Source organism: Aspergillus oryzae, chromosome 3, assembly GCF_000184455.2.
Source record: "Aspergillus oryzae RIB40 DNA, chromosome 3".
Classification (NCBI taxonomy): Eukaryota; Fungi; Ascomycota; class Eurotiomycetes; order Eurotiales; family Aspergillaceae; genus Aspergillus; species Aspergillus oryzae.
The window spans coordinates 3,552,720-3,565,797 of NC_036437.1; the positions used below are offsets into that span (position 1 = coordinate 3,552,720).

Genomic DNA, 13,078 nt, shown 5'->3' on the forward strand with positions numbered 1-13,078 from the left:
TTTTCACTGTTTCCACAGTCGCACAGGAACAAAGTTCCCAATGATACTAGAAGATGAGGTCGGAGACTAGTCGAATGTAATCTGTCTGTCTATAGCCTTCAACTGAGTCTCGGAACTGTTCCTGCTTCATGATGCAGTCATTCCTCTGATGTCGTATGGAACGTTTACTAGCCAGAGACTCAACATTGAGAGCTAGAGGCAGTTAAAAAGAGCCACTCAATGCTGTCACCATGTCCGCTATTCCCGCGGTGTATTCGATGACTATATTATAGAACCAGTGACATGCACAGACAGATTCATATACTATGACACTTAAATAGAATAGACAAAATTCAATCAACTAAAATTACCTCAACACTCAAGTCAACCTCACTCTCCTACAACTGTTCCGTGCCATCCACCCATTTCCCATCCTTCTTCACCCAAGAAACAGACCCAAACGCCGGCGCCCTCAAAATAGTCATGGAAAAGCTCTCCAAACACGGCAAAGCAGCAGTAAGCTCCAACATATCAGAAGACGAAGGAAACACGTCCCGGAAAAGCTCCTCAGACTTCACAGAGTCCGCAACCTAGATCGAAACCAGTCAGTATAAAACCAAACACCACCCAACTAGGAAAACTTACATCCTTCCCTTCCTGTCCAGGAACCCCCACAACCTCCACAACCTCCAGTTCCTCACTCCCCAATCTCAAAGTCTCCAGTAACCCTCTCTTCGCCTCACCCCCCTCAGGAATAAGAACACTAACACTAAGAACAGCCAACCGTCTCTGCCGCTTCAGCACACGTCCCAGCTGTTCAAGAGACAAGGCATAAAGCGTACAATCCAGCATCTTCAACCCAGACTCAGGCTCATCCCCAGTCCCACTCCCACCCAACTTCTCCACCAACAACTTCGTCCCCTCATGTCCAGACCCAACAGGTATAATCCCCTCCGGCTTCCTCCCAACCCTAACTCCATCCTCATCCACATCAGCCAGATCATCAGGCACACCCTCCAACCCAGCACCAGCACCAGTAGTAGAAGTAGAAGTAGTAGAAGAAGAGGTAGAAGTAGCCTCCAACCTCAACGAAACACCCACCAATCCCCCAACAATCAATCCCGGTAACTCATCCACCGGAATCCTCGACAAGAACTCCCCATCCGAATGCCCCCGATACGTATACGAAACCTCCAGAAACCGTAATTTCCTATCAGCCTCTCCACCGCCACCTAGATCCTGTAAAATGTCACCGATCCCCGAAATAAACCCTTTCCTGCAGAATACATCCAGGAGATGGAGTTCTCGTAAGCCTCCATCTTTTGACCCTGTCAAGAGACCATGGATGAAATCTCCCGCATCTCGACGAGAGGAATCGCTTACGCCGTCGATGAGATGGGAATATAGAGTTAGGTCTTTGAGATTGGGGAGGGCTTTTCCAAGTCTCGTCAGGAAGGGGGCTGGGTAGCCCAGCGAGAAGAGTTCTAGGGTTAGGGATTCGATTCCCCTTGGTAGAGATGGTACTGCGTCTTCCGATAAAGGGGTAGAAAGGAAATCTGCGTAGTCGGTTGGTTTGATGTCCGAGGTTAGGGTTAGGTGTTTGAGGTTGGCTGCTTCGGGGGGGAAGACGGGGAGGTGGAAGGTTTGGAGGGGGATTTGGGCGGCGGTTGGGAGGTCTGAATTTCTGGTCATTGTGATGACTGTTCCTCTGTGGGAATTGATTGAGATGGTTTGGGAGTTGTGAATTGGTCTCTTCTTATTTTACTGTAGGGATGGCTTGGTTCATATGTGGGGTAATACCCCGTCTTGTGGCTGAAGGAGATGCGGGGATTTTTGCGGAGAAATGGAGCTGATTATAACCTCCAGGAAGATGATTCTCCGGTTGTTCGTCTTGTCGTTTGTCTGGATTGTCTGGGCAGGGTTCCCCTCATCTTGGTCTGTGGAATGGGCGAATCAGAGGGACTGGGTTGAGGTATAGATGCGAATCTTATGGATCTGTGGGGTAGGAGTATCCTGGAGGATACATGATGTTGATTTGAATGTGTCTACTGAATGGCTTATCATTATGTCCTTGGTTGTACATTTGTGCCCTATTGAGCAAGTAGATGTGTCAGATAAGGTAGTGATACCCCTATGTAAATATATCACCCGAATACTATACTGGGCATTCATAAATACCGCCCGCCCAAGGCATATATGTATACAACAGAAACAAATCCCAATTATCAACACCTAATCACCTCACAGCTGTAATTCTTCCCGAGAATGTTGATCCGCCTCAGCGTTCGGCACGCAGGCCCAGCTGCAACCTAGTCGGCGGAAAGGAAGGGGACGAAGTTTCTCGCCCGAACAACGTGGCCCTTTGAGTCCACTCTCATATGTACTGCAGTCCCACCATTCGATCCATTCAGTACGAGCCAGTACAAAGCTTCGGTGGCACACCGAGCATGACCGGCCGCCACCGTTCCAGACTTCTTTCGCCTGTCGGAGCATGCGGAGTATCAAGCCAGGATAGTCAGCCATCTCTTCATCTGAGACTTGGTCGAAGAAGACCGACCGGGTGCACGCCAGCAGAGATATTTCACGTAGGGACGGAACCCGGGATTCTTGTTGATTTGGTTGACTCGCGCTCATGCCGCTAGCTGGAGCATCGACCGGCATGCCCTCCATGTTAAATCGGCGAACAGGGCCAGTGGCGACGTGGATGGGAGCCCATGCTTCCTCGGGCGCTGGGCCCTCATAGTCACGAAGCTTCAATGTTCCCTCTGGCGAGTCCAACTCTGTGCCCTCCGGCGAATGCCACTGGGCGATCTCTGCCTCGTGGATCTGCATGAGCGGGTTGGGCCGCACGATCATATGTTTCAGGTCACCCTTTTTAATCAGCCACAGCAGCTCCCACGGAAGGTACTGCAAGCGATTGACCGCAAGATTAACTTCTTGCAGCAAGGTCAACCTTCTTATTGCCGGAGGGATCTCCGTGAGTTTGTTATAGCGAAGACTAAGGACTTTTAAGGAGCCAAGCTCAAACAATTCTCCAGGCACCGATTGCAGAGAATTGCCAGTGAGGAATAGACGTAGGAAGGGTTGTAAGGAGCTGTAGACGTCTTCGGTGATGGGAGGTTCGATGATCGCAGGGAGTTTAGTGAGATGCTGCAAGGGCCGCAGCAAGTCAGGGGGTACGACCCTCAGAAAACAATTACTGCAAGATATTAGCCTTGTTGAACAGTGACTGTGGATACACAAGCTCACCTTAAGTCAACGCTATCCTGTCCACTTTCCAAGCATTCATTGACAATATTCCGTGCGGCCTGATGCTCTTTCGGTTCCTCGACCTTTTTCAGGCCACTCCGCTGCGTCCAAGGCTGACCCTGTGCCGTCCACCGCTCGCTATCATGCATAGCAACATCAGTCCGGCTCCCTGTTACTGCGGAATTGCCGGTATCCTTCAGCAACTCCTCTCCCCACATTGATGGATCTTCCGATGGCAACAGGGAATCCGCCCCGGACTCATCGCTCCCCATCCACACACCACTATCCACATGTCGCTTCTCCTTGAAATCCGCCCTCTTCCGCTTGGGATCCTTCACCATCTCGCCCCACCAAGTGCCACGGTATCGTCGTTTCCTGCTCCCGGAGGGGACAGGCGCATGATAGTTCTCGAGACCAGAGGCGGGGATATCATCACTCGAAAAGAGCGCGGGGTCACTCGACGGCTGGCTGGACCGGTCATCAAAGCGCGAGAGCTGATACGTCTTGCGCAGCGACGAGCCGGACGCGACGGGGTTTTTGGTCGGGGAGCGATGCCGGATGCGCCGCGGCGGGGGCAGAGGGATCTCGTTATCCATGATGTCAGACGAAAGCTGTCACTGGCTGGCACGTTTCTGTGCCGGAAAAACAAGACGGGGGTGACAGCCAAGAACGTGCGATGGTGGGACTGTTTGAAATGCAGGTGGCGCGTGTCTTGTGGGAACGAGATGGAGCTTCGATGGACAAGAGAAGTATATGCGCAGACGACACCGTTTTTTTTCGCAGATCGGATCACATCACCGGCTGCGCACCGGATCCATTGTGTCCGAAAGAATGCAGATCGTCAGACGGGAAGTGATTTAATTCCAGTGGGTTCAGTGCGTTGGACTTTGGACTGTTTACTTGCAATGCCCGGCACGCGTCCCCCACGCGATCCGCCAATCAGACGCCCTACTGATAACAGCCCACTCGGCTCGGCTTTTTTATCTGATGGATCGTCTGCGCCCTAATCATCCTGTTACATTCTTCAAGTCTAGGCTTTGAAAAGAAAAATAAAATACGTAGAATTGACTAGTATGTTCTTTGACTATCAACGACCTAGATACATCGCTAACAGCAACGTTGCAGTCCCATAGTACGAAGCCTGCAAGATTCGGATCGACTATTTGGCAACCAAACCGATTGCAGAACACACCAGCCATAGCATATCGAAAGGGCATCAAACACCATCAACTCGTAACCAATCGCAGTCATAAGGGGTATATCAGCACGTCCATGTATCCTCAACACCCAGCTTCTTCCAGGATGTCATGATCTTCAAAACAAATCCTGGGAAGAAGAGAAGGAAAGAAAGTATTCAAAAAGAGGTATAACAGAAGTAATAAAAAAGGGTAGAGGAAGAGAAAGAAAGAATTCATCTGCCAGTGATGGACCTCTTTAATCGCTGCAGCCAATCCTGATATCTCAAGACGTCGTGGCTGATCATTAACAGAGTCTCACAGCACCACAGTAAGGTACCGCTGTCAGATAGTGGAACTGTTGAGCTTGATCACAGGTAACCCAATAGCAAAGCCAAAGAACCAGCAACGAGTGCAATGGGCTTATTGGCATCAAAGGTTCCAGCGGCGGAGTTCAAAGTAGCTGACGGACTGGCCGTGTTGGTTGAGCTAGTCGACGCAGCGCTAGCGTGGTGCGCATGGCTGGAGGCTATAGAGCCCGTAGAGCTTGGAGAAGAAGCAAGAGGAGTGGCAGACAGGCTCTCAGCGGCGGTTTCGGAGGTAACACGGTAAACCGTTTTAGTGATCGTGTTTGTCGCCGTTGAGGTGACGACAACGTCCGCAGCGACAAGCTGGGTCGCAGCGAGGCAGAGAACGGATGCGATAGTGGTGACCTTCATTCTTTCGGCGCTCAAGCTAAGTGACTATGAAAAGTCTGGTACGCGACAATAGAATGGCGAAAGACCTTTAGAAACTCGAAAGAAAGACTGGAGTTGATAGATATCGCAATGCAGTGAATGATATATCTGCAGAGAATCAAAGGTGTTTTGCGGTGAGATTAGATCTGGCGCAAACTTGAACCGTCGCATATGCAAACGAGCTAAAAGAGTGGCGTTTGCAAAGGAAAGTATAGCTGATACGATTGCAAGGAGTGTGGAGAGCACTGCTCTAGGGCTAAAGACCGTAATGGGTACGAAAGGGCAAAAAGGATGTGCAGAATTTGCAGCAAGGAAGACGAGGGGAGAGAAGCCCTAAATACTAACGAACAACTAAGTTTGACAAACACGAGTTCTGCAGTGGCTTTCGGGATGATAGGCCCGTATTCCATGCAGTCGCTTCCCTTCGGCGAAAAGAATTCGGGGAACAACTCTCATCCAATGATGACCGTGCAAGGGACTCGGCTAGATGAGTCTACTGGCTATTCGGCGCTGTCAGGCATGCGCTCTTGCCTGGTGTCTCACGTCGCCATGAAAGATGGATAGCTGCCAGCATTACCCTCCGGAATCCACAGGAGGTGAACAAATCATCGTGTTTCCTTTCATGACCATCGGAGTCAAAGAGCCACCCAAGAATAGACAGATTACAAAACTCAGTCTTCAAGGGACCAGCGCAGCGGCGAATGACGTGGGAGATCCGGTTCGGGAGTGTGTTGGCGATGCTGCGGTCGATTAGTTGGGGCTAGAACAAGGCTGAGCATTTACTGATTCGCTGATGACGGGCGGTAGGGCGCTCACTCTGCAGCCAAAAGAAATTAGCTTCGGTTCCTGAGGCGTTGGTCAGGCACCAGAAAATTCTAATCCCGTCGTTTAATTAAACCGAACTGATCCGTGACTCTTCGCAATTAGGGCTACGGGAAGAGGGGAATCACTGCCTCATAGGCTCATCCCGGCTCTTTTCGTGGCAAACAGGACGAGAAATTGAGTACAACAGGTAACACCACTTGGGAAAAAAATTGAAATGCACATACCTCTGGTCCAAATTTTGGTAACTCCTCACACAAGTTTGGCGTCTACTGTGACCTTGATTGTTTCCGGACTGTTTCACTTTCATTTCATTCTTCAAACCCTAGACTCCCTGTTTGACAGCCCCTGTCTGTGAGACTCTCCATTATATTGAAGTAACCAACTGTCATTCATTCATGATTTACAAAGATACATACAAACATGGTGTTGGTGGTAGATCACCAGTAATCAACAGGGTATGAATTTTCCACTTCTGCTGCCTCATCTCTTAGTCAGACAGAATCCCGCCCAATGAGCTGAACTTTATTTGAGGAAATAATCATAAGTGTAAAAATAGTTTCTCATACTACCAGCGTAGATCGGCGAATGGTAATTATAGGTCAAGGTGCTCGACACTCGATCGCTTCTCCGTCCCATTCAGCGACAGTAAAGAGATCGACCGCTCGGCAGTTGGTCGCACCGGTTCCAATTCCTTGGTCTTGGTGCAGATCCACGTCGAGGCATACATATTCACCCTACTTCAGTCAGTACGACTCTCAAATCTTCGGTGAAACTCAAACTTACCGGTCAATACATGTTCCCGGGAATCGGGCGCCGACACGTCGCGCAGAAAAGCCGTTCTCCTCAAAGTGTCGCACGTACCAGGGGTCGATACTAGCCGAACGGAGCAGTATACGACCGCCCATTTTCAAAGCGTGGTTAAGCTTCTGTGCTTGCACCGAGGCATCGCTACCCTCAGGGTCGAACCAATCCATCGAGTCCATGACCTAAGACGCATGTCAGTCCAGTCGAGCGTACTGTAGCTGATGGGGCTACACTTACCACGGCTATGGTTAGGCTGCCCGGTGTTATCCGCTTGATCACTTCGTTAATCTCATCGGTGTGGATACGAAGACCGTCAAAGGCCCCCGGAGAGGACAGCTTCACGTGCGCTTTGGGAGACAAGTAGGTGGGATGACATCTGTCATGGTTAGTCAAGTCGCCACTCGGCGCGCCGAGACAGCTCACCTTCTGGAGAATTGCCCCTGAAGACACAGGAAGTAGAAGTAATTATCGTTGCTGATCAAAGTGTCCTTCACGACGGGGTCTAGAGTATCCACAACATATTCCCAAATCGATTGACCGCTGATGTCCTTCGCCTGCTTCATGTCTTGGTTGAGACCGTTTCGCTTGAAGAAATCGTCGATGATCATGTTTCGCTGATTTCGGGGCACGCCTGCGGCCTTCCAAGCAAACCATTCGGTTCCGACGACAGCCCAGTGAAGAGGCTTGCTCATCAAAACTGAGCGGATACGCGGCCAGATTTCACGCTGTTCAGCTAGAGTCTGAGCCTCACATAATTTCTGGACTTGGCCCTCCAATCCGAACACCTTGAAGAGGTAACGGACCATCTTAATTGCATGGCGTGAGCCTCCAGTCTCATAGAGTCCTCGACTATAAGAGGATGTGAAAATATGGGCATGCTCAAGCCAATATTGGAAAGCTTGGCTTGAGAGGTGTGGGCTCAGTCGCGAGATGAGAAGTTGGCGAAAGTCAGAGTGCTTTCCTTCGCCGAAGATCTTCCAGACATCACGGTGACCAAGGGCAATGAAGCTTGCAACCTTGAGTTCAAGAAGATGATTTTGGTTAGGGTTCAGGTCAACAGCATGCACGCGTCGTGGGCTCTTCTGGAGATAATCCAAGATGTTGTCTCCTGCACTGGTGATTGCCAGGATCACGTCGTCTCGTTGGATGTTAAGTAGACGGTGGTCTACACGAGGATCCTCCCAGTTGAAAGCGTAGATATATTCATTCTTGAACTGCGTGTGCTTGGGGAGCAGGTCGTTGTAGAATATCCGGTAGTGGTGGTTTTGGTAGAAAGATGATGGAAGGGGGAGGTTGGAGCCCAGGTTGATGACGGCAGATTCGTAAGCTTTGGAGCGTACCTCTTGTGCACTCAATTCAATGGCTTTATCCATCTCCTGTCGATGGTTGGCAGGGGCAAGGTATGGCGATTCGGTGAAGGATGCATCCAGTTTTTCAATGGCCTCCCTCCCCGATTGGCTGGAGGTGATGTCCTTCTGGCATCCAACGAAGATATAGTACGGGATTCCTCCGAGAAGGTAGTTCCTTTCGCTAGCCGAGACAACAGTTCCGAACCGATATTCTAAGTAATCTCTGCGGGCAGCCTCGAGACTAACACGATCCACATCAAACCAAGCACGCCAGAACACCCGGCCAAGCCAGTTGACATGACGGTTGAAGGCACCGCCGGTGTAGTTGCGGGACGAGACATCCACGATGCTTTGGACTATAAGGGGTTAGTCTTCTACAAGCTGCCCATGACACAGCAATTTGAGAAATGATCAAATTGGGAGGATGCATTGCGGAAGGTCAACATCGGGGGTACCAACCGTAGAAGTCACAAACTCCCAGAACTCCAGATGGCTTCAACAGCGCCGGCAGCGAGTCAACGACGCTATAATAATCGGGTATCATAGACAAACTGTAGCTCATAGTGATGAGATCTGCGCCCGGCGTGCTCTTCATCCGTGGGTCAACGCTGTCTGCTTCCGGCAAGCGGAAAGACCGCGCATCTTGACAGACAACGCTGACGTTTTTCCACCCCAATCGCTCAAATCGTTCACGAGCTACTTGGCAGAGAGAAGGGGAAAGGTCGACGAGGTATACATGGGAAAAGAACTCATTTACGGGTAAGAAAGCTGACATAGCCTCGATGTTGTATCTGTACCTAGTTAGAGCAGACCAACACTGGCTTTCGATTGTGCTCACCCAGTCCCGCCGCCAATCTACATTGTCAGCAACGTCCCAAATAACTGTGTGAAATAGAAATGATCTTACATCGACCCAAACTGCCTTTCCCGCTTTCAATTCTTTGTTTTCCGTTTTGAATTTTAGCTGGGCCGCAACGAGGCCAAGCATGTCCTCTCGGCCACGTAGAAGGCGCTTGCGCGTGGCATCATACGCACCAGCCTGATGATGTTTTAGCAATTGACCTTAGAGCCGCTGGAGATTCATCAACACGCACCTGTGTCTTGTAGAAGCTCTCCAAGGCGTCCTGTTGGCCATTCCCACTTTTGTCATGGGGCTTGAGGAATGTGGCATAAATGAATTTCACATAGGTGAAGAGACCGCCATTTTTGTTGAAGTCAGCCTTCTGCTTCTGAGAAGATAATAAGTGAACAACGGCAACCAAGCCGCAGACAAGGAAGGCAGTGCCGGCGATGTAGGCATAGAGCCAGTCCATGCGGTTCGCGACACCGCCTAAGCTGCTACTACTTAGGGAACTCATGGCGTTGAGATGTGGTTGGAGAGAAGTTGATTCCTCCTGTTAAAGGAGAGAGACAGATATGAATCTGACACTGAAGGAGACCCAAGGACGAGGAAGGAGGCCCTTCTTGAATCAAACGCCTCCACCAGACCACCAGCAGGAGAACTGCGTTGAATGCATCGTTCTAGTGCCCCACCATGCCCCTCTCTCCATTACAAAGGCCGGATCCAAACGAAGGGATAGCAATGCGATGTCCTATCAGAGACACACATGGGCGTGGCAAGTGATAAGCTGCACCGGCTCAAAGGGGAATATGATCGATAACTGCGGCAAGACGAGGATGAAAGCAAATCCTCTCACGAGGCTCCATTGGCTCCACGAGGCCTGAGGCGAATCATTTTCGAAGCAATTGAGTCCGACTAAGGACATTAAACTCCGAAAATGAACGGGTCATTATCTTCTCAGGTCGAAGTTTAGCAACGACGCTGCCACTATGGCGACGGGGGATCTGCTCGTGGAGCTGGAGCACCGACGCAAAGGGATCCGATCCACCAGCGGAAACCGACAAGTCAGAGAGCAGTATGTCTGCATGTGTGGACATGCACTGGCCATCAGGGAGTCAAGCAAGAGGAAAGTCGTGGGGAAGAAACGAGAGCCAAATTACGGATGATGTTCGAGGTTCCTGCGTTGCATACTTCGGTTGCGCCAATCAGCGGGCAGGCTGCCGGCACACTTCCCCCTCTGGCGGATCCATTCGACCACCCCCGTCGATGCAAGGGAAAATCCCGGTATGAGAACAGTTTCTCAATGTACCCTTCCTCTTAAAGCTGCACGATGGTCAACTCGGACGACGAAAACTGAACCCGGTGGTTTCAAAATTAGAATGGAGTGGGTTGGGTAACTATACCATACTATACTATGGACCAGTACTAGGATGGACCTGCTAAGAAGTATAGTGTTTATACTTCTACCACGCAATTGACGACTCTTTTACTTTGTATTGACTCAATGCCTTCACCCGAGCGAAATCCTCTTTCGTGGGCTCAGACCTGTTGAGTCTTGTGGCGATCGCATTGGGACTATCGATCGGGATGGACATCCAATGTTTTGCCACGAATAAAGGTGCTAGCGAAAAATCGCATTCTCTGTACCACTCTGCTCTCGACCCATTCCGACAGGCCTTTCTCTAACTACAGTGGGGCACTCAAATAGAGTGCAATACCCATACAGGATACCGCTCATGGCGGGGCGAACTTGGTGGGCTTCATGCTCCACTATCTCAAACGTCGGAGAGGTACCTGAGTATGTTCTTCGCCATGTCCAGAATCGTAGTGCAAGCTGAGATCCAAAAACTATCACTTGAAGTTTTGACTCTTAGAAACAAGATGTTCTAAGAGAGCAACCAATTCGCCCTAATAAACGATGCAATCATCTATACCGGGATCTTCACCACAGCTCTCCCATCAATCTCAGAGCGTCCAAGGCGCATTACCACATCATTGATCTGATCCAGTTCAAAGCACTCAATATGTGCCCGCACATCGCCCGCGACAGCCATCTCCATCAACTCGTCCATCTCCTTTGCCGTGCCCGCAGAATTCCCGACAATAGTCAACCCTTTAACGATCATATCAAACGGAGTCGCCGGTAACCTGAACGGGACACTGGGTATGCCCACACAAACCAGAACCCCAAGACTGCGAAGCAATCGCATACTCTGCGTATACGCCGGTTCACTATTGGCGGTGCAGATTACCGCATGGGCTCCGAGCCCACCCGTTAGTTTCTTCACTTCCTTTTCGATATCGTCGACCTTGTAATCGAAGAAAGCGGTGGCTCCAAGAGCAAGGCACAACTCCTTCTTCTTCTCGCCACTATCGGGGGTATTAGCGCGGAATAATAATAATCGCTACAGTACAAACAGTGAGAGGAAACAGTACCTATCAATCGCAATGACTTTCAGTCCTTTCTTGACTGCAATTTGAACCCCCCTGGAAAATTATCAGCATAATAGACCTCACACATCTCAGCGAGGACCACAAACATATGTCCCAGACCACCGCCAGCCCCAGGGAGAACGATCCAATCGCCCGGTCGTGTCCTCGTCTTCATAATCGACGAGTACATCGCAATTCCCGCTATAGAAGACTCAGCACGAGTAGAATAAACCTAGTGCACTTGAAGAGGACAACATACCACACAGCAACGGCGCAGCTACATCGGGCGCAATCTCCGAGGGAATCTTGGTGACATGAATAGCAGGACTGACAATATACTCTTGAACCCCAGCTTATCAGCTATTCCACCCACAGCCATACTCCATAGCAGGTTCACTCACGTTGAAAAGTCCCAGGAACATTCTACACCGCATTTCATATCAGCATGGTATATACTAACAGACGAAAAATGCATACATAGGGGAAATAACATACCGCACCCGCATTCTTCTGATAAGGACAAGCCGTATTATTCACCGCGCAAATCTCACAGTTCAAACAAGAACTATATAGCCATCTACCATATCAGATTAATATCAACTCAACAATGAAACAGCAATATATGCAAAGAGAAAAGAAAAAGAGAAATACTAACCTAATCCCAACCCTCCTCCCAATCCACTCCTGCTCATCAACCCCATCACCCACTAAAAAAGACCAATTAGCATAATCATTCTACAATTACCAACGCCCCGATTCAACAACCTCCCCAGGTCAATGAATCAAATATTGCCAATACGACAATACAAAGTACATACCCATAACAACCCTCCCCACCCCCTCATGACCCGCCACATCGGTCAACATCGGCGTTTCCCCGCGAATACTATGCACATCCGAATGACAGACCCCCGAATACTCGATCTTGACGAGGATTTCCCCCTCACCCGGAGAAGGCACGGGGTGATCTGTTCTGATCTGGAGGAGGGCATCGGCGGTTGCGCCGGATGGGGGGAGGACTGCTGCGGTTTGGGTTTCGGGGATGGTTGTCATGGTTGGTTGGATATGCGGGGTTAATCTGGTGTAGTTGCTGTATTGTAAGTAGATAAATTGGGAGGGAATAGGAACTAGGTTAGGTATAGGACTAGGAGGCTACCGGGGAGATCTTAGTGTCTATTTATATAGTTTCTGGGAAGAAGGGAAAGGTTACATTGGATTGAAAGTGGTGTAGATGGTGCTAGTTAATGCGTTAATGCATGATTGCAACGGATTGACAGGCGGGGTTTATACATCTGTCCTCCGTATCTGGGCACATGATAGGTGGGTGATAGCTGATAAGATCTGCTTTCTTAATCGGGTAGTTTGATCCTGTAGCTGGCGGAAATGATATTTATGTGAATAGTAAAGTATATACTTGTTGAATTATATAAAACTAAGGTTGTCCCTTTTTCGCTGGAAACAATGTGTTGAAGGACGTGCGGCACTGTAGGACCAGTGAATAACAGAACAGCCTACCGTCGAATGGGTTTATACTCTGTACACGATACGACACGTAGGATTTGATAATTGACTAATGATAACATTTGCGAGAATTACATTGCAGACTATTACTAGACCAACCCATTCTATACATGTATATATACCCTATATTCCCTAGTACCTAAGCCTCGGGTATTCTGATTCAAC

The 13,078-nt window shown here is 49.6% G+C and overlaps 5 protein-coding genes across 5 annotated transcripts; all 5 read right to left on the minus strand.

Annotated features, from left to right (window-relative positions):
• Window positions 1-377: 377 nt before the first annotated feature.
• AO090026000559 (uncharacterized protein) lies at window positions 378-1,671 on the minus strand (the record flags this gene model as incomplete). The annotated part of the gene is made up of 2 exons (XM_023236020.1): window positions 378-569; window positions 625-1,671. The coding sequence occupies 2 exons, from the start codon at window positions 1,669-1,671 to the stop codon at window positions 378-380; spliced, it is 1,239 nt and encodes a 412-aa protein (XP_023091074.1).
• A 549-nt stretch (window positions 1,672-2,220) lies between these two features.
• On the minus strand, window positions 2,221-3,824 carry AO090026000558 (leucine-rich repeat domain-containing protein; the record flags this gene model as incomplete). The annotated part of the gene is made up of 2 exons (XM_001821938.3): window positions 2,221-3,178; window positions 3,229-3,824. 2 exons carry the CDS (start codon window positions 3,822-3,824, stop codon window positions 2,221-2,223), a joined length of 1,554 nt encoding a protein of 517 aa, XP_001821990.1.
• Window positions 3,825-4,639: 815 nt separating this feature from the next.
• Window positions 4,640-5,122, minus strand: AO090026000557 (uncharacterized protein; the record flags this gene model as incomplete). Its single annotated transcript, XM_023236021.1, has 2 exons — window positions 4,640-4,761; window positions 4,807-5,122. The coding sequence occupies 2 exons, from the start codon at window positions 5,120-5,122 to the stop codon at window positions 4,640-4,642; spliced, it is 438 nt and encodes a 145-aa protein (XP_023091073.1).
• A 1,435-nt stretch (window positions 5,123-6,557) lies between these two features.
• AO090026000556 (class I SAM-dependent methyltransferase) lies at window positions 6,558-9,476 on the minus strand (the record flags this gene model as incomplete). Its single annotated transcript, XM_023236022.1, has 6 exons — window positions 6,558-6,699; window positions 6,749-6,951; window positions 7,007-7,145; window positions 7,193-8,474; window positions 8,578-9,157; window positions 9,213-9,476. The coding sequence occupies 6 exons, from the start codon at window positions 9,474-9,476 to the stop codon at window positions 6,558-6,560; spliced, it is 2,610 nt and encodes an 869-aa protein (XP_023091072.1).
• Window positions 9,477-10,887: 1,411 nt separating this feature from the next.
• Window positions 10,888-12,445, minus strand: AO090026000555 (zinc-dependent alcohol dehydrogenase; the record flags this gene model as incomplete). Its single annotated transcript, XM_023236023.1, has 7 exons — window positions 10,888-11,329; window positions 11,396-11,446; window positions 11,500-11,593; window positions 11,652-11,730; window positions 11,870-11,969; window positions 12,048-12,099; window positions 12,211-12,445. 7 exons carry the CDS (start codon window positions 12,443-12,445, stop codon window positions 10,888-10,890), a joined length of 1,053 nt encoding a protein of 350 aa, XP_023091071.1.
• Window positions 12,446-13,078: the final 633 nt, after the last annotated feature.